At 35.7% G+C, this 23,612-nt stretch overlaps 1 protein-coding gene across 2 annotated transcripts in view; it reads left to right on the top strand.

Moving 5' to 3' along the window:
- Positions 1 to 293: 293 nt before the first annotated feature.
- LOC146005200 (tRNA N(3)-cytidine methyltransferase METTL6) overlaps positions 294 to 23,612 on the top strand; it is a 35,676-nt gene continuing 12,357 nt past the window's right edge. The window contains exons 1-4 of one of the 2 annotated variants that reach the window (XM_083144252.1): positions 294 to 1,191; positions 7,238 to 7,416; positions 12,274 to 12,372; positions 13,747 to 13,795. In XM_083144252.1, the coding sequence (XP_083000378.1) occupies positions 533 to 1,191; positions 7,238 to 7,412 (834 nt within the window). In that variant the 5' untranslated portion in view covers positions 294 to 532 and the 3' untranslated portion in view covers positions 7,413 to 7,416; positions 12,274 to 12,372; positions 13,747 to 13,795. The remainder of the gene's footprint in view (positions 1,192 to 7,237; positions 7,417 to 12,273; positions 12,373 to 13,746; positions 13,796 to 23,612) is intronic. The other variant, XM_083144253.1, reaches the window with a different exon arrangement.

Here is a 23,612-nt window from a genome sequence, read left to right as displayed (position 1 = left end):
AAGCCAGTGAACATTTTTAAACTAAAACTTTTTTATGTAATTTGTACATCGTGATTTTCATTTTTATATTCATCCTGTGAGATTTTAATAGCATTTACCTAATTTTAAGAAGAATGAAACGACAGGGTATAGAAATCAGTAGAATTTTAACACGAATAATTATAGTTGAATTACAATCTATGCAAGTTTGTTGTATAAAGGAAGTAGCCGGTAAACACAGCTGACTGGTGCTCGCCTTTTATAATCTGTGCTCGTTCGGTACACATTTAATCTGCCTGTGGCTCATTCTTACCGTGCTTTCTCTTTTTCTCCGCGTGTTTCGGCTTTGTGTTGGCAGATGTGGCAATTATTCTAGGGTGAATTCTCCCCTCACCTCGTACTCTTATTGGACATTTTTATTGTGATGCGTGTGTAATGTGACCATTGTTACTCCAATTACATACATAATTCGTCGATATACCACTGGATATACTATTCACACCTCATTCTTTCTACGATTCACAATTTATTTTCTTGCAATTTCCCCGACAGCATGGAAACGCTACTCAAAAGCGATTATGTGGGTTCTGGAACACGTGTCCTGACCGAGGAAGAATCAGAGAAATTGAAAGAACAAGATAAAAGATTGGTTTCAAACTACCGGGCAGATAAGATAGAAGAAGACTGCAAGAAAAATTGGGACCTGTTTTATAAGAGGAACGAAACCAAATTCTTCAAAGATAGGCACTGGACCACGAGGGAGTTTGAGGAACTTTTAACGGATGTGAAGCGAAGTGAAAGAAGAACTTTGCTGGAAGTGGGTTGTGGGGTAGGAAATTTTGCGTATCCTCTGCTGGAAGAAATCCCGTCGCTTTTTATATATGCTTGCGACTTATCTCCTAGAGCAGTGGATTTTGTAAAACAGCATTCATTATATGATGAAAGTAGGATTAAAGCATTCGAAGCTGATATAACTTTGGGAAGTTTTCCTCTGCTCATTGAAGAGAATGTGGATATCTGTAGTCTCATATTTGTTTTGTCAGCTATTCATCCATCGAAATTTAAGACTGTCCTTGAAAATCTATTTCAAGTTGTTAAAGGAGGAGGAATTGTACTTTTCAGGGATTATGGTTTATATGATATGGCCCAACTTAGATTTAAACCAGGACATAAAATTGCTGAAAACCTGTATGTGAGGCAAGATTGTACTAGGTAAGAATGTAATTATGTTGATTATTTTACACGGTACTAGTTTACTATGGGGGTGACACTTATAAATCATTTATTTCACACTTTTTTACATTGCTAACATACTATTTTGGAATGCGGAACATTTCCTAAGGTGAAATAATGCATTTCTAACTAAGAGAATGTCTATTCCTTACATTCACGAGGATAAATTTCTCGTATCGGACAAACGTTCCCGGTATTGTAAAATCGCTCCCAAATTTCATCCGTTTGTTCGATACGAGAAATTTACCTTTACGAGTACTTACTATTACTTGTTATTTCTATTCTGTAACGCACATTATAGCGATAGTGAACTGGTTCATCGCACATTATGCGAGTGTTTTGTCGATTTATGCAGTGTTGTAACCTTGTTCACCGAAAAATACCTACTTTCGTGCCCGGATTTGAAATTATGCTAATACCTCGCAAACCATTGATGTTAGCCCCAAAAACCATTCACGTTAGCCCCACAAACCATTTTCCATAAGGTTAGGTTAGGCAAGCATAGTTAAAAAAAAATACTACACATGCCATGTTCTAGTAAAACACTGCGAGTTTGAAACACTGACTATGGGATTTATGTCATCTAACACACGGAACATTGTGCTCTCGTGCAGAAAGCAAATTGCGGCAGCAGAAACAGTTTTTCGCAGAAAACCACATGTATTCGCATTAAAATGGATCAAAACTACATTCACGAACTTCCACAACGCTACAGAAAATTATTTCCGTAAGTACTTTATCCTGTAAATTTGAAGAAATCCATCACCCCCATAGTAAACTGATCTTTTACATTGCATTTCTCGGTATTTAAGCTGGCCATCCTCCTTAGAATAATAATAATTCCGGATATATCATACTTAGCTGGTAGCTGGACTTAAAAATTCAATAGACTTTCTTGCTGGACAAGGTTCAGCTGTTACTGGTCTACCACGAGGATCAGCCCATTGATAAAAAATTAGAATTATTATGAAGGTAAGGTAAAGTTTCCCGTGCATATAGCCCAGTTTCATGTAGGCACATTTAGGGTATGTGGAAGGTCCCCACAAATTCTGGATTTCTGCCATGTTGGAGGTGGTGTGAACACAGGGTGACTACTAGCTGGGAATTCCTTTAATTCCGGGAATAATGTGTGAATTCTGCTTGAATTTTTCTCTGTAGACATAAAAAATTGCAACTTTTATTAATACAAAATCAATTAAATTTATACATATTAATGCCCTGATGCAAGTTTTTTTTTCATAGTTTAGAAGAAAATAAAACCGCCTGGACAATAAAACTGAATTCTCTCAATCCGTTTACTTTGTTAGTGACCAGATTTTGACTGAGGATATTTGCAAGATAATATTGCAGTTGCATTGATTTCTTGAAGTTGATTAGGTTAATTTGAAATGCTTACTGAAGCCCTGTCTAGTTGGCGGCACTTTTTGACACTTGGTGAAGTGCAGGAGTATCAAGTGTCAGGGTGCTGCAAGGAAATGACATTCAACAAACTAGACTGAAACTGGTGTTCAAGTACAGAATATTCAACAAATGCCTGTCTGCTGCTTTAAACGGTCATTTGATTAGTTAGCATGCACCATGTGACCATACACCAAACCTACACCGGTCTGGAAGGTAGTGCAGACACGAAATACACTACTTGACTCCGAATCGACAAATTGCACCGTGCAACCAACTAGATGGGACTACAATTAACAATTTTTCGTACATAACTACATCCTGTAACATTTGAGACTTTGTAGATGTATTCTTCTCTGAGTATGGAAAATGGCAAATGTAAACACACCTTAAATTAAATATATATGCTGTTCAATTCAATTGAATTAGTATTTTTGACTACATTGGAATCGAACAGACCCTTTGTATTGTTAATATATTTGTATGCGTATGAATATATATCTGCTTGTACCCATGAATTTTTGGCAAGTTCGTCTTGAAAACCAGGAATTATACTTGAATTTTATCATGATTGTAGAGTGGCCACCTTGGATCAGCACCACACCTTTGCCTCCATGTACCAATTGGTTCGATTTTTAATAATACAGTTTTGTTGTCTAATGACTAATAAAGTATTCTATTCTATTCATATCATAATAGTTATGATTATTATTACACAATAATTTTTAGAAAGTAATGAATAATAACCACTTATTTCAAATGTATTGTTTGAGATGTTTCTACTTGATTTATCAGATAAGTGAATACCCATTAACTTGTATTACATTTCATCAGTTTGTGTACTGAAATTCAGACCTCATTCAAGAAAAAGGTTACCAAATTTTGGAGAAATTTTTGTCATTTTGAAAATGGGAATAATTTATTCTTTGGATTAAATGGAATAAGAAACCTTCAACTTCTTTCCTGTATTTTATTCCCAATTTTTTCAATCTACTGCATTTTTAAGTTTCGTTAATCTGTTCAAATAATAACTAACTTTATTTATGATAATGAAGTATGTAAAATTTTGTGTGGGGGGGGGGCAGTTTGTCCCTCAACTGATGCCCAGGACTGTATGTTATCTGGGAGCTAATTTACAATACTGGACCCCTCCCCGATTTTTGTAATATGTCGCATACTCTCTAATTGAGGCCTAATAACGAATTTGAAGTTAAAATTTGGGGGTGACGTGTGGAAATGGCAAAATAAGCGAAATTGACTGGTCCTTGATCGGAACAGACATGCACAATTGCTCATTATGTACCGGAAGATTTTTGTGTTTCCAATACTTAAAAACTAAATATACATTCCTGACAGTACTATGAAAAAACTAAATATACATTCCTGACATTACCCCAAATTTTAACTATGCTTGCCTAACCTAACCTTACAGTGACGGTTCGTGGGGCTGTGTGTCAATGGTTTGTGCGGCTACCCGTGCATGGTTTTACGACCCCAAATTTTAACTGCCTAACCTTACCGAGAATGGTCAGTAGGGCTATCAGTGAATGGTTTTGCGCTAATTGTGATGATGAACTGATAAAAAAAATCTTACTTTCGGAGCACTTTAACGGCAAACATTCTTCATCAAACATGCCATTTCCATATCCTGCAATTTTACAATCTATGTATTGTTACCAAACTTACCTGTAATCAACAACTTTTTTGCTGTTCTGTTCTCTTCTCTTCCGCCATTCTTACACGATCCATGCTCTCAAAGTATGAATTCAACAGTGTGGCAATGCTGTAGACAGTGTAACTAATTGCGAACGTCAATTGTTCATATCAACAAATATGGTTCCCATACTTGTATACGGAGAATCATTGCAAGAATAGAAATGCTTATTTTACAACTTTTACACGTTAATGAACAATTTATACACCTCACCCCAACATGTTAACCTTAGATATATCATCGCGACTAATTATTTTGTGAGTATAAGCAGTTGCATAGAAATTACGGAAGGGTCCGGTATTGTAAATTCTTGCCGTTTTCTGTTTGATATTTGCATGGTCAAAATGTTGTTGAATGTGTGTGTGTGTTTTGAGTTTTATGCATTGGAAATACGCTATCAATTTATATACGCATATATGATTGTTTCTCGTGTATCAGATCAGTGATAATCATACTTATTCTAGTGTTTTAACAAAATAGAACAATTATGAACAATAACAAAAATACAATTGGTGAAATCAATATACAGTGCTTTCACGTTTGAGTCTTCCGCAAAGCGGCAGCTATCACACCAGGCAGCGAGAGCGTGGCCACCAACAAACTGGATGCTACATCCACGTAAATGGAAACTCTAGCTATGTAATGAAACAAGCTCGTACAATTACACAGACAGTTTAAATTTAAATGAGCACGTATCTCGTTACAAGAGGCATTGCAAATGAGGTCCTCTTGCTTCTACACATTTACAGCATTTTTTAAGGAAATATTCACTAATATGTATCAGTTCCTCTTCCCAAATTATTGATTCAAATACTCTCCTGATTTTTTCTTTCATTTATTCTAATATATGGCTTCAGGTTTAAAAGCTTGGTAGCTCGGCATGCAGGCGTCATGCAAATGTCGTGTTTCTTGTGCAAGGTGCTGGAGGGATTGGTAAGTTCTATGTTTTGATTGTGCTTCAATGTCATCTAGTTTCTCCCCAGCACATGCAGTTTCTCCTTTGCTTCTTTGCTTCTTATCAAGAACAGAGGCTGTTTCCATAAATTTGCTCATACGTTCTCGAACATTGTCTCTGCGTGGAACAGGAACAGCTGGGAAGTCTGCTGCGAAACGCCTTCAGACTTCCCTACAAGAATTCGTAATGACGTAAGTGTCGTACATAAAAATGCATTGTTTTAAATTGTACATGGTATTATTACAGTAGAATAGCACCAGTAACGCATATCTAAAACACTTGTTAATACCTTAACACTTCCCAAACACGTGGAAATTGGACATCAGCTATCTGGATACTGAATCACTGATGTGCCCAGTGCAAAGGTCAGCGTAATGCTTTGGGTCTAAATGCCAGCAGACTCCCTCCCACTGCCTGGTATGTTAGCTGCTGCTTCACGGAAGACTACAGTTAAAGGCATTGTACATATCGGTATCGGACTCATATTTTCACCAGGTGGTGAAGCTAGCTTTTGAGCTATTTTCACCAGCTTTTAATGTGTATGATGTACAACCTGATGTGCCCTGCTACACGGGTGTGCGTATTCTTTAGTTGTTGATGTGTGAAGCATTGTCAGTGTGCATTTATTTTTGTGCAGGAGACTAATACTTTTTTCTGCATGCCATGGACTTAAATAAACACAGCCAAGTTTTCTGATGTGGACTTGAGCTGCTAATATGACACAAGTATGAAGTGGTATTAGGTTTCTAAATGCTTTCGTTGTTAGGTTAGGCAGGTCAGGTTTAGGGCTATTAGCATTAAAATTACTTCTGTAGATACTCCAAACACCTGATCATGTAATTTCTAGTCTTCAGTACTTTCAGCTATTCTCACTACCTGGTGACAGTAGTAGTTGCACAAACCTTTTAATTTAAAATATCTTCGTAACACTAAGTTGAGCAACACTGTAAATGAATATAATAAAAAAAAAGATAATAGTAAATGTAATGATTCAGGTAATTACTTTTGCTGGTGAAAATAGCCCTACATGTTATTCTCACCACCTGGTGAAAGTAGTCTCAGTATATATATATAATATATATATTATTATCCAATAGAAGTTCAATTTGATTTGATATTTTTGTTTTAAGTCAATGTGTACCCTGGATGGACAAATGAGTCTCATTAACTTGTATATGTTTGATTGTGTTTGTTCTACACATTTACATCTTATCACAGTAATGTTGTTTTGTACGGATGCGGTATCTAAGGGGTATGAATATTAATGTTCCTTGGCTAGAACAAAGGGCACCTGCAAATTTTTCAGATTGGTGAAAATCGAGAATTCTAAACACTATTTTCCATCGAGTGATTGTTTGGCACTCCTGAAAAAAAAAGTTGATTTCAATAAATTTCATGCACTTGCAGAAAATATAAATTAACCACTTTTAAATGTGAATATTTCAAAATTTTCGACTGCCAATAGTCACTAAATCATTTTTCGAATTCATGTGCTGCCATTTTAAATTACTTTTGTTTTCAGTACCCTTTGTTGTTTTAGTTAATGAAAGGTACCATGAGGGAGAGCAGATTAAGTGGTCTCTAATATTTGCCCATCGTGAAAAATTACAAGACAGAAGTATTCAAAAACAACATTATGGATGTTAGAACAAAAACAAAGAAAAAACCTATTTGTTAAAATAGTGAACTCAAGTCTGAACGTGCCAATCGCACCAAATTATTTTCAATTCAATCTAAATTTCTTGATTTGTAAAATAATAATAATAAGGTAATAACTGAAGAGCAAAATCTGCATTCTTACTCTGTCCCCAGAGAAAAATCCTGCAGATGTATACATTTAACATTGAAATTGTTTCCAAAAGAAATTCTAATGTCCTACCTAAAATGCATGTGAAGTTAAATGTATTAATTCTCGAAATGAATGGATATTTCATAATAGAAGTAATGCTATTTTTCAGGTCATATTACTTTTCAGTGGAAGAAGTTAAGCAACTATTTTGTGAGGCTGGATTTAAGGTCCTTGACCTTGCATACATCCACAGGAGGACTGTTAATATAAAAGAGAAGATTGATGTACTACGAATCTTTGTACAAGGGAAATTTCAAAAGTCAAAGGAAAAGCCTGAAGGATGAACAGGTTGGTGTATTTTTCAATTTCTAACCTACATAAATTTCATTACAGTGATAGGATTGACAAAATGTTTCAAAATAAATTATTAATTTTTCGGAATATCACCCATGTCATGATATCCCAAGAGAATGTCTTGAAGTGCTAAAATGGATTTTCTAAAAATCATGGTTCATAAGGAGTCAAACCGAATGAAGGGCTCGGTTTCTAGTTGGTTAACTGACGTGTTAAAATATTTTTTTACGCTGCCTGGAAAGCTCATGAATGTGGCTACTCCACTGCAATGAGAAACCGGAGATTAGTGAACTGAAGCTTGTTGTGGATGATTATGCACTCAGAACCAGGACTAACAATGGCATCCCCAGAATTTTAGAAACTGAGGAGTGGTGGTATCTACAGTCCTTATCAAAAGTTTAAGTCCACCTTGTAATGTGTTTTGCAGACAAACAGAAAAAGTACATATGTGAGTGCTTTTCATGAAATAAACACACTAATACAAAATTGGAATTATTATGTAATGTTACTAAAAGGTACATCAAGATCAAGAAAGTGTAAGGATATATTAATGCACTTATAACTAATCGATGCAACTAAAGATACAATTTGTAAAATCATTAAATCTGAACTTTGAAAATATACTTTTGATTGATTGATTTAGTTTATTTTACTTCACATTTTGTGCCTCTTGGCTAAATTGCGAAGATGGGGATGATTGATGAATGGACATTCACAAACAACCAAGCCCGAGTGGGATTAGAACCTGGGACCCTTGGCGTCGCAGCACGATGTGCTAACCACTCGGCCACAGGGTCCGGCTGAAAATATACTTGTGAAATTTTAATAGTTCAAAGGTCCACCTTTAACCTTTACTCTGCCGAGGGGTTTGTCAGAAAGTAACCTCGGTTTCACCGAGGCCTTTGGCGCGAATTTTAAATCTGTATATTTATTTGACAAAAAATGTTATAACTCTTAGACTATTTGACCAATCTACTTCGGGTAACTTTTATTTTGCAGCTAAAACATCAGGGCATGGAACCATGCAGAAATCAAAACTCGAAAGCCAATAAGAGAATTTGGGTAGGTCGTGGCCCCAAAACTTAAATGAGAAAAATCATAAAAAGGGGGAGTGGTTTTCACATATTCTATAATGTAATGCACCCAGGAACATGAAATGACTTTCATTCAGTTGAGAAAGGACCATTCTTTGAAAATAAGACTAAAGTTTGCCTCCCCTTCCCAAAATAACATTCCCCATTTTTATGATTTTTTCATTGAAAGTTGGGGGCCCGGGGCCCACCCAACCCCTCTCATTGGCTTTGGCATTTTGATTTCTGCACGGTTTCATGTCCTGATGTTTTAGCTGCAAAACAGAAGTTACCCGAACTGGATTGGTCAAATAGTTTGAGTTATAACATTTTTTGTCAAATAAGTGTACGAATTTAAAATTCATGCCAGCTTCCATACGTAACTTTAAAGTTGGGGAGGGGGGGTGCATCCACATTAGGTGCCAAAGCTTAGTTTAACCCACTGTAAGTGTTTCCGACCTAAAAGAAAAGTATGAAGATAATAAAAAAAACAGGAATTTTGTAATCAGTTGAATGGTCGATATATCGACCAAAATACGAGTAAAGGTTAAGTTTCAAGCGCAGTTGCACATGTTTTCTCATGCTGCGGACCAATTTCTGGCATTCTTGGGGCGTAATCTCATTCTATGCTTTGGATATCTGTTCACGAAGTTCCTGGATATTCCTTGGCTGAAGTCTGGCTACAGGATGACCAATGGTATTCCATAGGTTTTCTATAGGATTCAGGTCTGGACTTTGTGCTGGCCAAGGCAACAATGGAATTTCCCTTGCAAAATTGGATATTTTTTTTTTTGCGCCAAAACCTTCGTTCATGTTCCACAATACTGGAAAATATTCAGTACTGTCATAATGACGTCTGTTAGGTGTATACACATTCATCTGTACTTCAAAATGCTGGATTTTTCAGTTAAGAAATTTGATTTTCTACTTTTGTAACGAGAACTACAAGATGTATACCAATATTTTTTCGGCAATATGTGCTTCACACTCTATATTACTTCCATACAATTTCGCTCCATATTTCTACCAAAAAGCTTTGTCAGGATTCATTTATATGAAAAAGTTGGTGGTCTTAAACTTTTGGTAGGACTGTACATTTTTTTTGTATGTATAACAGAGAATTACTTAATTACTTACAAGAGTTGCAAAATAGCGAGCTTTTTTGAATGAACATTTTTTTCCATAAAAAGCCAGCTTTTTTGAAGAAAAAAAACAAATTTTGGCTTCTTACCAGTTACAGCTAACCTGTTTAACTTGAAGTTACTGTTACGAGTTTACTGGTTTGTAGTGACATATTTTACAACTAGCTAAAAAAAAATTACATGCTATAGCAGTCAAGAGACAGTGATTGGCCAATCCCAGTGTACACATATTTCATAGTGGTTTACATACAATTTTACCCTAGCTTTCCGATAGCTGTAGTCGCACCACATCTTTCAACGGTTTGAATATAAATTACATTGTTCCCTAGGACGTTCCCAATATTTCTGTATTACTTTTGTTCATAAAAACACAAATGTAATGTAATTAGGAGGCAAAATGCACATGGTGGCATATCAGGCACCATCCTTGAATGTGTGTCATTCAAGACACTCATGCAGGTGACAGTGTACAATTGGTTGGTGATGATGGTAGCCTAATTATTGTAATTATTATATGTAATAAACAACTGCACTTCTACAAACAAAAAAAGCATTAATAAAAGGTTATAATGGATTTTGTGTTCTAGTGAATGATTGCAATAATTGGTTATTATTTTTTATTAATGTTTGTAATTATTATAATGAATAAATATTTTAACGTATATAATCAGCAAAGGAAGCAGTGTTTCAATAATAAAATGGTTTCTTGAATTTTAGTGATAAAAAAGAAAGTGTGGGCATGTGAGCTGCACCCCCCCCCCACCCTGGCATGTAAAATTTCTTGTATGGCAGGGGTAAGCTAGGGTTAAAATTAAATGTGTAGTTCTAATGAGCACATCTGACCATGAAATGTACTTAAAACAAGCTTTTACATGTTTGTATCTCAATTTAAATGTTGATGTAATAAAATATGAAAGAAATGTTATCAAAATATTCGATGTTTCAGGACAATTAAAAATCTTTACTGTTCACAACACACATGCAGAAGTGTACATATATTACGGCACGTGTCTCTTGGAAACCAACCTTAGAACCGAAGCAACATAAGCTGCAAGTGTCGCTTGTCACTTGGCCTGTACAGATTTCTCAGTGAACTTTCAGACGACAAGTGCGACAACGAGCTAAACATGTCACTTGCATGTTGCTCAGACCATACTGTTTTCTCAATAGCGTGCATCGTGCCGCTTCGGTCTATTGTTGCATGCACGGTGAAGGAGACTGTGTCGCTTGTCGTTTGTGATTTCAGTCTGAAAGCTCCTTCAATGGCACGCATCATGTCTGCGTCGCCTTGGTCTTGTTCGTTGTGCATGTGTGATGCATGCTTGCTTACAGACTGAAGTGGCCCATGTTACTTGCCTCTTCAATATGACACCCACCACTGTCATATGTTGCTTCGATCTGAATGTTCTCTATACTTTACAAGATTATTAGCTACTTCATCAGACTAAGATTTAATTTAGCTTGTAAATCAGAACAAATTGCAAGTACTGTTGTTGGAAAAAGGCTGGGTTTTTTTATAGAAGGTTCCTTTCATAACAATGAATGGGCCTCGAGTGGAATAAAGTAATGCTGTTGCCTTGTAATAAGTAGGGTTCGGAGGTTCAATCCTCAGTGGAGGCAGTGTGCTTCGGATCTCATTTCAAACTAGGTCCAGTTCAGATTTCTTAGATATTTTCTTTTCCAGTTGCAGCTGTCTTATTTACTTCTGCTTCAGTTTTATTTCCAGTGTTTTTCAACTGCCGGGCTATAAAGGTCCGTTGCACCCAGGGGTTGACAACTGTTTTAAATCTAATTTTATATTTGACATAATTGAACTATGATTATGCCATAGTTTATATATTAATTGAGGGTGCATATTGATTTCCTTATAAACTTTAAAGATCAGAAATGTATTTATGAATTCCGGATTTGGCCATACCTAGTGAGTACTAGTTTCTCCATATTTAAAACTACTCTAGTTGTGAGAATATGTTTATACTACGTAGATTTATTTAATAAGCCGACCGAAATATGAAGATAACGCTCGGAAAGAACTGCCCAATCAAAAAAGCCAGCTATTTTAAAAACCCGGTTTGTCTAGCTACGAATTTCATATTGTAAATTGTATTTTATATTTAGAAATGAGTGTCTATTTTACAGTAGGGAGATAAACGAAAACCAGGAAAAATACTGCCAACTCGTCTATTTTCATTGATTTGAGACAGTTTTGTTAAAAAAGGCGAAAAAAGCTGCGGAAAAAACTGCAAAATAGCTGTTCTTTTCCCGACAACTTCCAACTCTACTTCGAAATCAGCTTACAAATCATATTTACATAACATGTCATATAATTAAAATACTGTAATTGTATCTATTTTGAGGAACAAGATAAATGTAATGCAGGTTATTTCTGTCATGAAGTGGTAAATTCCTGAATCTAAAAGTTTATTCTTAAATACATTTGCCACTTTCTTTTACTAATGACTGTGCACTGTGTGACATAAGTGATGCCTAAATCTGCAGTAATTTCAGTTTTAGTTTTATATGGCTTAGCACCCACTTGTATAAATTTTACTTTATGGTCAAGCATGTAACTTGTCCTCTTGTTGTCCATGGCTGACCAGTAACAACTGAAAATTGTCACTTCTGTGTCATTGTTGTAGCTTGGAAAGGAAGAAGACTTTGGAGAGTAGTCTCCCTGAGTGAGGTCAACTAGTTGAGAAGCCTGGAGAAAGGATGCGCTACTGATTTGATCATCTATTGTAAGTATATATAGGTATTTATCCTAATCCTTACCATGTATGATTCAGGTTCGAAAGTTCTAAAATCAAACTAATGACTATTTGCCATTTCTAGTTGTTTTGTAAGGAATTCTATTTCAGTTGTGCCTCTGGCTGCCAAGCATCCAACTTGTCATGACAAGTGCTCTCATCATTAATGATGATGAATGATGATTAGCTACATCACCCATAAATCTATTGGGAGTGGCAGGTTCGATCCCCTCATACCTCAGGGATGTGAAAATGAGTACGTATAAATTTATTACATACTACAAATAATGTTTTTAAAATATAGTTTTTCAGAACCTACAATAATTTACGTATATAACAAAATTATGCAGAACTGAATTACGTATAAAGCAGTCTCAACAGTAGTTGGTCCTCGTTTTGGCATGTTATCCTACCTTGGATGTTTTTTTAAGGAATATTGGTCCGGGGGGGTTTGGTATAACTCCTACCAACCCCTCACCCCCTTGGGCATGCCACTAGTGACAAATTTGGAGAAAACATGCCACCTGTCGGTTCATCAGAATCATCTCTAGAGCCTTTTGAATCTTCCCATCAGTGGTGGAGGCTGATGGGCATTTGCTCTTGCTTTGTTCTTCATGCTTGTCCGGCCATTTTTAAAGCTCCCGATCCACTCATACACGCTTCTACACGTAGAGCGCTGTCCCCGCATTGTACTGAAAACCTGAGATGAATTTTGGACCAGTAAAATCTGATCACTGATCTGTTCTTTGTTGGTACACACTACCAACAGAGGGGTCACATTTACACTCTTACAAAAGAAAAATATATTTGAGGCATTGCACACGGGCACCATAAGATCACTTCCCTTGCGCCAGCTCACCGTTGAGGAGAGGTTTTGTATCCAAGCATAGGCATTGGTGTTCCGGAATTTTCCCCTGATTTGGGTGAAATTGTGCAGTTTCTGTGCACCAATCTCACCATGAAAGCAAGGTTGTCATGGGACACCTCCTACTGAATTGCAACACAAGGAAATTTGTTAATTTTGTTGAATGTGTTTTGACTTCTGATGACAAATGTAATTACTAAGTTTGAGAAATGAAACATTTTGGTGAGTTAATGGATGTTTTAACATTTTGCATAAGAAAGTTTTTAAGTGTGTGTCATACTGTTATTTTGAATACCGTAGAACTCCCTTTTAAGCTAGAAATGGAAAGTTTTTGTTCTTATTTTTGCTTCCATCCTGGTTAATCCTCTAAAAGGTGGTTGAATGATGAATCTTGAAATCTGAAATTCTGATTTTATTAGCTCTGTCTGAAGGTTTACTCATTTCAGATTGTCTGACTTTCTCATTTGGGTTTTAAGTTTGCCTTATGTACTTGTTTGCAGGTTTCAACAAGCCTTCAATGGAGATGTGGATATAGTCCTCTTCTTAAATGTAAGTGATGGAAATTTCATGTATGTTTGAACCCCACTTGAATTACTACTGGCTTTAATATTTTGTTTTCCATACTACTATGTTGCTGATAACTTCAATTCAGTGTGCTTTGACGTGTCCTTAATCTGAAGATACATAGCTTTTTGTCATCTGTTGACTGCTAAAGTCTACACTTCATTAGTTGAGGGGTGGGAAGGAGTGAATCCACTTTGGCGAAGGGGTCGTACATTTTCTATTTACCTGTTTTTGATTTTCTTCAGTTCACACATGCATCAATAATTTTTACACAAGAATCTACTAGCCTACCTCCCTCTTTCAAAACTTTGTGTTCAATTTAACCCTTGTATTAAATTTAACCTATTGGTGCTGAAACACAGTTTGAAGTATGTTTTTAATTTTTTTTTTTTAAACCCCAAATAAAGTGAACAACGGAACTTTTTGTTGAAATATTATTTGTCTTCATTATAGCCTGGCAGGACCAGGCATGTAAAGTAACTATTTCAATTTTCAGTTTTTTATATATATATATATTGTTTGTATACAACTACTTCACAACAAGACCTTATTGACAGCACAGCCTATTTATTGGACAAAGATACACCGAAACATACAATAGTTCCAAATATTTGCTCTAAATAATTCTTAAAAGAATACATATTTCAGTTCATACCTCAAGAGAACAGATTTTTCAAAGATTCTCTTGAAGATGAGTTAACTTGGGATCAGTTGTCCTCGCCTTAGTCACGTTGTAGGTCGTGGGTGAGTATGGCTCTCCCTTGCTTTACATCATGTATCCTGAATTCAGAAACAAAATATCAGCAAATAGTTTGTAATTGAATGGTTAAAAAGTTTCTTTATTTAAAAAGAAGGTATATTTTTCTGCTATAGTTTGGTAATTCCATTATTTGGGATTGAGAGAGAGTTGTGTAATTTCAGGCTGTATGTATTATGCAGTGATGATAAAGTATTATACCTCAGTTGAATGACTGATAACTTTCATTCGTAATGGTTTTTCGCCACTAGCTGATGCATAACACTGAAATAGAAATAATTAGTTTTCAGTGGTTGTACTAAGTATATTTTAAGTAGTTGTACTCTGAGGTGCCAGTTTGGATGGCTGACCAATTGGTGAGATATCAAAATGATTTACGGGAATTAGAAGTGACAATCCTAAACTATTTCAAACTCCTGGAAGCATGGTAGGAGCATGAAATCTACCTGCCTGATCTGTTTATGATGATTAACTTTATTTAGCAAAAACTGCAGTAAGCAAAAAGTTGGAGAAAGTGCATGGAACGTATGTCGAGAAACCTCTATAGGTAAACATCATCAATTGCACAACAAAAATTTTAGCTGCAAATTGCCTTCATATGAATAAAGGCTTGTTGAAACTTCTGTAACAAAAATTAAAAAAAAAAAGAGTTTGTGTCCTATAGTTGGAAGAAGTATTGAAGGTAATTGTATGGCAATTCTTGGATGAGCTTCTGCAATGATGAATGCATAGTTCAGTTGACTGAATGTGATACAAACCACTAACTGAAGCAGAAGCCTCCAATATAAATTGAATTATTTGTATTGAGTTTATTTTAAATTGGCCTGAACACACTTCATTTTTCCAATAGAAGGGAGGATGGGAACCCATCAAAGTGACTTGCGGCAATAAAAACTTGACAATCCTTGGCTACTTTAAACTACGTAGAAAGTATACTGTAAGCATTCAGGTGCATAATTGCATAATTAAAATGCTGAGAGCACGGGATTACAAATTCCTCAGCTTGGTACGGCTATAATTTCTATTTTGCAAAAACTGAGGTAAACAGGTGGAAACCTTGCATAGTAGTTGATTCATGTAGAAATCATCCATCCTGAATTGCACAAACAAAATATGAGCAAATAATTATTTTGAATTGAGTGGGGACTTGTTGATAAATTTTCTCTATTTAAAACAAAATGTATATTTTCTGTTATAGTTTGGTAAATCAGTTAACCAGGATTGAGAGAGAGGGAGTTGTATAATTGTAGGCTACTTCTATATGTGCTTGTGCAGTGATGATACACAAATATGCTTCAGTTGAATGACTGTGATAACTTTCATTTGCAATGGCCTTTTGCTACTAACTGATGCACAAGACTGAAATAGAAATCGTTAGTTTTCAGTGGTTGTTGTGACTAAATTCTAAGTAGGTCCAATCTCAATGGTCCTTTTGGTGGTCTACGTCCAATTGTGGGGGGAGGGGGGGTGGCGAAGCAAATGACTTGAGGCAATTAAAAGTGACAATCCTAAACTATTTCAAACTGTATAAAAAGTACTGCTGGAAAAAAGTTAATTGGAATGGCAGGAGTATGAAATCTGCCTGAGACATTTTCAAGGATCCCTGTGTAGAATGTATATTTAGTGAAGCATCATGAATTGTGCAATCAATGTACCAGCCAAAAGTGGCCGCGGTGGCTCAGTCTGTTACGCATCTGACTACCATGCTAAAGGTCCCGGGTTCGATCCCCGGCCGGTTCAAATCCGGGAACTTTTCTAACGATGGAAGCGGCCCCGGTGCCCACCCAGCATCGAATAACATGGGTACCTGGGGGGGGGGGTAAAGGCGGTTGGGGGCATGGTGCTGATCACATCACCCCCACTCACGACAGGATCAAGAAAGTGTGGGGCGTTACCCCCACACCCCCTATACGCCTTCATGGCGTGGTGCTAAGCACAGGGGAACACTTTACTTTTTTTACTTGCTTTAATGTGAATTAGGGAGGAACAGATTTATTGCCATTGGCCGATACAGGCATGCCTGTTTGTCAGTAGAATTAGATTATTTTACCAACCTGATATATCTAATTCTAATTTAGTACAAAAATCTGCCATTTTGTTATTTTTATGGAAAATCCCCTTGCCCTACTTTTTAAATAAGTAAATATGCACTGCAGTCACTTTAGAAACTAACATTTGTTAATGAAGTAATGAACTATTTAAGTTCTTGAAGGACCAGTTTTTGGTATCTGTAAATTTTATATCAGTACTTTATCAATATTGGTCAACGTTTCATATCTGCACATCCTTAATGTGAATAGACTTTCTGTAGTATCTGTAACTTGAAACAAAGTGTGTGAGCATTTTATAGTTTGGCAATTAAGTTGTGGAAGTTTGAAAGAGTAATTTAATTGTAGGGCAATTCTTGGATGAGCTTCTGCAATGATGAATGAATAGTTCAATTGACTGAATGTGATACCAATCATTAACTGATGCAGAAGCCTCCAATACAAATTTATACATCATTAGTTCTGATTATTTTATTACTGAGTATATTTTAAATTGGTCTGATCTCTTTTCAATTATCCAGTGGAAGAAAGGTTGAGGGAGTCATCAAAATGACTTATAGTGCAGTCACTTTAGGCAATTTTTTTTTTAATAAAGGGAACTAATTCATAACATGCTGAAATTTGGTATGTAGCGTCTTTATAGCATTAATAACAACATACCAAAAGTCCCTGGCAATCACCCGTATGCTAAGTCGAGCTGTGATCCCTGATGTAGCTGGACGCGTTGGCACGCCAGATAAGAATTGCACAATCGGAATATTTGGCCCAAAAAATGCTTAAATATGAATGAAGCCTTGCTTTGAAGTTTTCATGATTTAAATGAAAGTTTGTTGTTCTGTAAGATTGAAAGATAATTTTTAATCATAGGACAACTTTGTGAGTCTTGTGCAGTGATGATAAACTATAATGCTTCAGTTGAATGAGTGTGATAACTTTCATTTGCAATGGCCTTTTACCACTAGCTGATGCACAAGACTGAAATAGAAATTATTATTTTTCAATGGTGGTTTTTGAGTATATTTCAAGTGGCCTAATTCCACTTGCAAGTTTGGCTGTCTTAGGAGTGATTAGGGATACATTGAAATGAGTCTTAAACTTGGCTACTCAAAATGTGTAAAGCACATTGGTACATAATTAGAATGGTAAGAGCATGGCACCCAACTGACACTTATTTTGGAATGTACAAAATTTTACAAAAACTGCAGTAAGCAATTGGAAATCCTGTGTAGGTTATGTGTCAAGAAACCCCTTTAGGCAAGCATCATGAATATCTCAACCAAAATATTAGCCACAAATTGCCTTGATATGAATGAAGGCATCTTGAAATTTTCGTAATTTACAAAGGAGAATGTGTTAGTTTGCTATAGTTGGCAATTCAGTTATGGAGGATTGAAAGAGGTAATTTTAGGGAATTTTTTGGATGAGCTTTATTATTTATCTTGAGTTTATTTTAAAATGGTTTGATATCTCTTCATTTTCCAGTGGGGGAGAGAGTGGGGACCCATCAAAATGACTTAAGGCAATATAAAGTGACAATCCTTCACTACTTCAAAAGTACATAGAAAATAATGCTAGTCCCACTGTATATTTTCTGCTAGTTTGGTAATTCAGTTACACAGGATTGAGAAAGATAGTTGTGTAATTCTAGACAACTTCTGGATGTACTTGTGCAATGATGATGCACTATTATGCTTCAGTTGAATTACTGTGAAAACTTTCAATCGTAATGACTAGAGCCCGGAAGTTCAGGCATTTATTTTCATTAAAATAGGCAGGCTAAAAGGCATTTATAATGTGGAAAATAGGCACTAAAATGAAAAAAAAGGCAAAATAAACCGAAAAAGGCACATTTGGAAGTTGCTTACTTTTATCTATAATTTCTGGCAAAATGTTAAAATGTACATTGGGAAGAGCATTTCAATTTTCTCCGTCTTGATTGCACATAACTACAAGGTGTTTTTTAAAGTTCTCAACATTCATTGATAGTAGTCTGTCAGAGAGAATGTTTTTCATAATAGAAAATGATCTTTCTACTTCGACAGAAGTTATTGGAGCATACATAAAACAAGCTAATGTAGCTGTACTCATTTTGGTAACAGCATTTTCACCTTTTAGAATATCACAAATTGTTTTCAATTGTTTCAAGTCCTCATTTGCACTCACTACCCGTTTACACTTTTCGCAACAGCTGACTCCTTTTCTCTGGGCACTTCCATCATCTGCTGCATAGATTCCTCGTAGATTTTCATGGATGCTATAATTGTAATTGTCTCTGGCAATGCACCATAATGTGCAAAAATAAACTTGAATAGCACAGGAGTTTTTTCACTTCACGAATTGAAGCCGCTTCATTTCCTGGAAGAGCATCTATCACCTCACTGATTTTTTCAAGGTGGTTAGCATAATATATAGCTGCTGATATCCAGGTTCCCTATCTCGTCAAGACTGGTTGCTGAGGTAAACTAAGCTCAGAAGCAACTTCCTGAAATTTTCGGGTTCGAGAGGGAGATTTCAGGAATATCTTCCTTGTGTTCGAAATCAACCTGTCCACTTCAGCAGTCAATCATGCACAAGGAAATGTTAACCGAAAGGCAATATCCTAACTGAGCATGAAATACATTTTTCTCACACTTTTCTCCTTCAGCAATGTTGAAACATGCATGAGTTCAATATTACTTAAATAAGGCGAAAATTATTCACATAATAAACGGAAGAAAAATAAATGCCAACAACGTTTTTTGGGAGAAAAATAATTTATATACACATTTTTTTTTAAAAAAATGTCAAATTTCATTGAAAAAGGCAAGAAAAGGCATTATAATTAAAAATAGGCAGTGGGGTCCCAAATAGGCAAAATAGGCAAAATGAAAAGGCTTCTAAAACATTCGAAACAACATAAAAAACATATATCCGGAAAATTTTTATCAATATATGCAGTAGATAAAAAGAGGCATTTTGCCAAACTTCCGGGCTCTAGTAATGACCTTTCGCCACTAGCTGATGCACAAGACTGAATTATAAATCATGAGCTTTGTAAATTGGTAAGGTGCCATGAAGGCACATGTAGGAGATGTGGGGGTAGGGCCCTTCACATTATTGATCTTGGACAGTTTGGAGGTAATGTGATCTGTACCATGCTCCGGCTGCCTCCCCCCCCCCCCAGGTACCCATTGAATTGAGTCTGGGTGAACCCTAGAGCTGCTTCATGCAGGAGGAAGGCTGGAAAAATTCCACCCTTAGATCACTTACATTGGGAATGGCAGTCAGACACTCTACCAACTAGACCACCATGGCGTCATTGTCAATTTATGAGAAATCAAAATGAGAATGACACTCGGAAGGTAATCCAAAATGACTTAAAATATGTAGAAATTAATGCTATGCACACAGGTATAAAACTAGAATACTAAGAGCACGAAATCTGCTTGAGCTTGAAGGAGGATAAAATCTAGTTTGCAAGAAAACCTGTGTGAAATGTATGTCTAGGAAGCTCTGTAGGCACATAGAATTTGATTAGAGTAGAAATTGGAATGTCAGCAAATTTATGTGAATGAAGGATTTCTGAAATTTAAAATATGTTGTATTCTGCTATAGTTTGGTAATGGATCATAGTGTGATGTCACACTGGAAGATTGAGTCCAAACAAAGTGGCCACGTGTTCTATTCAGAGCCATTCAATTTTCCATTGGAAGGGGGAGCTTTAAGTATTGTGAACAGTTATAAAACAAAATTGTGATGCGTATCAAGCATCAAGTGAAGATGAGATTTCGGAGAATGTGTGTCTATGTATAACATACCTTTAAGATGAGAATGTAAAGAATAGATGGGAGTAGGAAATTGAGTAAAGAGAATTGTCCTAATGATGTCTGATCTGGAATGGCAGGTAATTGATGTAATGGGTGACAGTCATGTAAGGCTGCTGGTTTCCCATTATCCAGATTGACAGCTGAGCTTTGGATGTGCTTGAAACGGGAATATCTAGATTTAAGAAAAAATGCATGATTTTGTTACTCCAGCTATTCTTTCTTATTCTCTGTAAGGTATGTATGATACGTAAACTTATTCTCAGAAATCTCATCTTTACATTGATGTACGATACAAATCACAAATTTGTTTCATAACTGCTGTCATAATAATTAAAGCTACCTCTTCAGATAGAAAATTGAATGCCTTTGAATATGAGAAAAACACATGGCTGCTTTTTTTGGACTCTACTAGTTCTGTGTTGTCTGCTGCAACTTCACCACTAATATGGCCCATTGAGTTATGAAGTAGTGCAAGTTGTAATTAATTGCAGGACAACTTCTGTATGTGCTTATGCAGTAATGTTACACAACTATTCTTCAGTTGAATGACTGAGATAACTTTAATTTCTAATGACCTTTCACCACTAGCTGATGCATAAGACTGAAATAGAAATCATTAGTTGTCAATGGTTGTCCTGACTATATTTTAAGTTGGTCCAATCTCACTTGTCAGGTTGCCAGTCTACAAGCAGTGGGGGGGGGGGGGGGGGTCGAGCAAATGACTTCAAGCCATTAAAAGTGACAATCCTAAACAATTTCTAACAGCATAAAAAGTAATGCAGGAAAGAAGTTAATTGGAATGGCAGGAGTATGAAATCTACCAGAGCTATTTACAATGATCCCTGTATCCAATGTATGTCTAGAAACCTCTTTAGGGAAGTATCATGAATTGCACAAACAAAATATCAACCAAAACTAACTTTAGTAAGAATAGACTTTTTGAAGTATCTGCACCATGAAGATACTTGAAACAAAATTTGGGAGAGTCCTACAGTTGGCAATTCAGTTGTGGAGTATTGAAGGAAGTAATTGTATGGCAATTCTTGGATGAGCTTCTGCAATAATGAATGCATAGTTCAATTGACTGAATGTGATGCCAACCACTAACTGATGCAGAAGCCTCTAATATAAAGTTGATACTTCAATTTTTATTATTTGACTTGGAGTTCATTTTAAATTGGTTTGATCTCTTTTCATTATTCCAATGGAAGGGAGATTGGAGACCCATCAAATTGACTTGCGGCAAGAAAACGAGACAATCCTTGGCTACTTCTAACTATGTAGAATGTAATGCTGTAAACATAGAGGTGCATAATTGCATAATTAGAATGCTGAGAATATAAAATTACTTTCTTTGTACCTTAATAACAGGAACACTAATAACAGCAAATGTGATATTTTTTTCATGTCCCATACCTTAAACTTAATTGTAGGGCAATTCCTGGAAGAGCTTCTTCAATGATGAATGCATAGTTCAATTGACTGAATGTGATACCAACCACTAACTGATGCAGAAGCCTCCAATATAAATTGACACATCATTAGTTTTATTTTAAATTGGTCTTTTCTCTTCGTTTTTCCTGTGGAAGAGAGTGGGATCATCCAACTGACAATCAAATTGCAATCAAAATATCAGCCAAAACTTGCTGTAATATGAATTCAGAATCGGTAATCTATCGATATCGGCTGACATAAGACACAAGTGTATTGGTAAAATTACCGATTATTTTACTGATCCAATTTAGTGCGAAATTCTGGTACTTTTTTAAAAGTTTTATGGCTGAACTCCGTGCCCTACTTTTTAAAAGAGTAAATGTCCAATATGCAACTTAATTTACACTGCAGTCACCTGGAAACAAACATTGAATTGAAGGAGGTTAATGAATTATTCAGGTTCTTCAAGGACCAGTTGGAATTTTATATTGCCCCATGCCTAAATTATGAATAGACTTTTTGAAGTATCTGTAACTTGAAACAAAATGTGGTAGAGAACTCTAGTTGGCAATTCAGTTATGGAGTATATTGAAGGAGGTAATTGTAGGACAATTCTTGGATGAGCTTCTGCAATGATGAATGCATAGTTCAATTGACTGAATGTGATACCAATCACTAACTGATGCTAAAGCTTCCAATATAGTAATTTGATACATCATAATTTTTCATTATTTGTCTCAAGTTTATTTTAAATTGTTCTGTTCGCTTGTCACTTATACAGTGTTATCCAGTGGAAGAGAGGTTGGGGGAGCCACCAAATGAATTAAGATAGTAAAAAGTGACAATCCTTCAATACTTCAAACAGCATAGAAAGTAATGCTGTAAACATACAGGTGCATAATTACATAATAAAATTCTAAGAGCACAAGATTACAAATTCCTCAGCTTGGTATGGAATAAAATATAATTGCAAAAACTGAGGCAGTTTGAAATCCTTCATAGAAGTTGATTCATGTAGAAATAATACATCCTGAATTGCACAAAAAAAAAAAATACCAGCAAATAATTATTTTGAATTGAGTGGGATGTGTGTTGATAAGTTTCCTTATTTGAAACAAAATTTATATTTTCTGTAGTAGTTTGGAAAATCGGTCACCCCAGATTGAGAGAGAATAGTGTAAGTATCAGCAACTGCTTTATGTGCTTGTGCAGTGATGACACATCAATAAGCTTTGGTTGAATGACTGTGATGACTATCATTCGCAATGGTCTTTCGCTACTAACTGATGCACAAGAAATTGAAATTGAATAATGTAGTATTGAAATTTGTACTTAATTGTAGGACAACTTCTTTATGTACTTGTGCAGTGATGATACATAAATAAGCTTTGGTTGAATGACTGTGATAACTATCATTCGCAATGGTCTTTCGCTACTAACTGATGCGCAAGAAATTGAAATTGAATAATGTAGTATTGAAATTTGTACTTAATTGTAGGACAACTTTTTTTATGTACTTGTGCAGTGATGATACATAAATAAGCTTTGGTTGAATGACTGTGATAACTATCATTCGCAATGGTCTTTCGCTACTAACTGATGCGCAAGAAATTGAAATTGAATAATGTAGTATTGAAATTTGTACTTAATTGTAGGACAACTTTTTTTATGTACTTGTGCAGTGATGATACATAAATAAGCTTTGGTTGAATGACTGTGATAACTATCATTCGCAATGGTCTTTCGCTACTAACTGA

Source organism: Lepisma saccharinum, chromosome 23 (genome assembly GCF_977018435.1).
Source record: "Lepisma saccharinum chromosome 23, izLepSacc3.1, whole genome shotgun sequence".
NCBI lineage: Eukaryota > Metazoa > Arthropoda > Insecta > Zygentoma > Lepismatidae > Lepisma > Lepisma saccharinum.
This window is presented reverse-complemented; position numbering and strand designations above follow the sequence as displayed.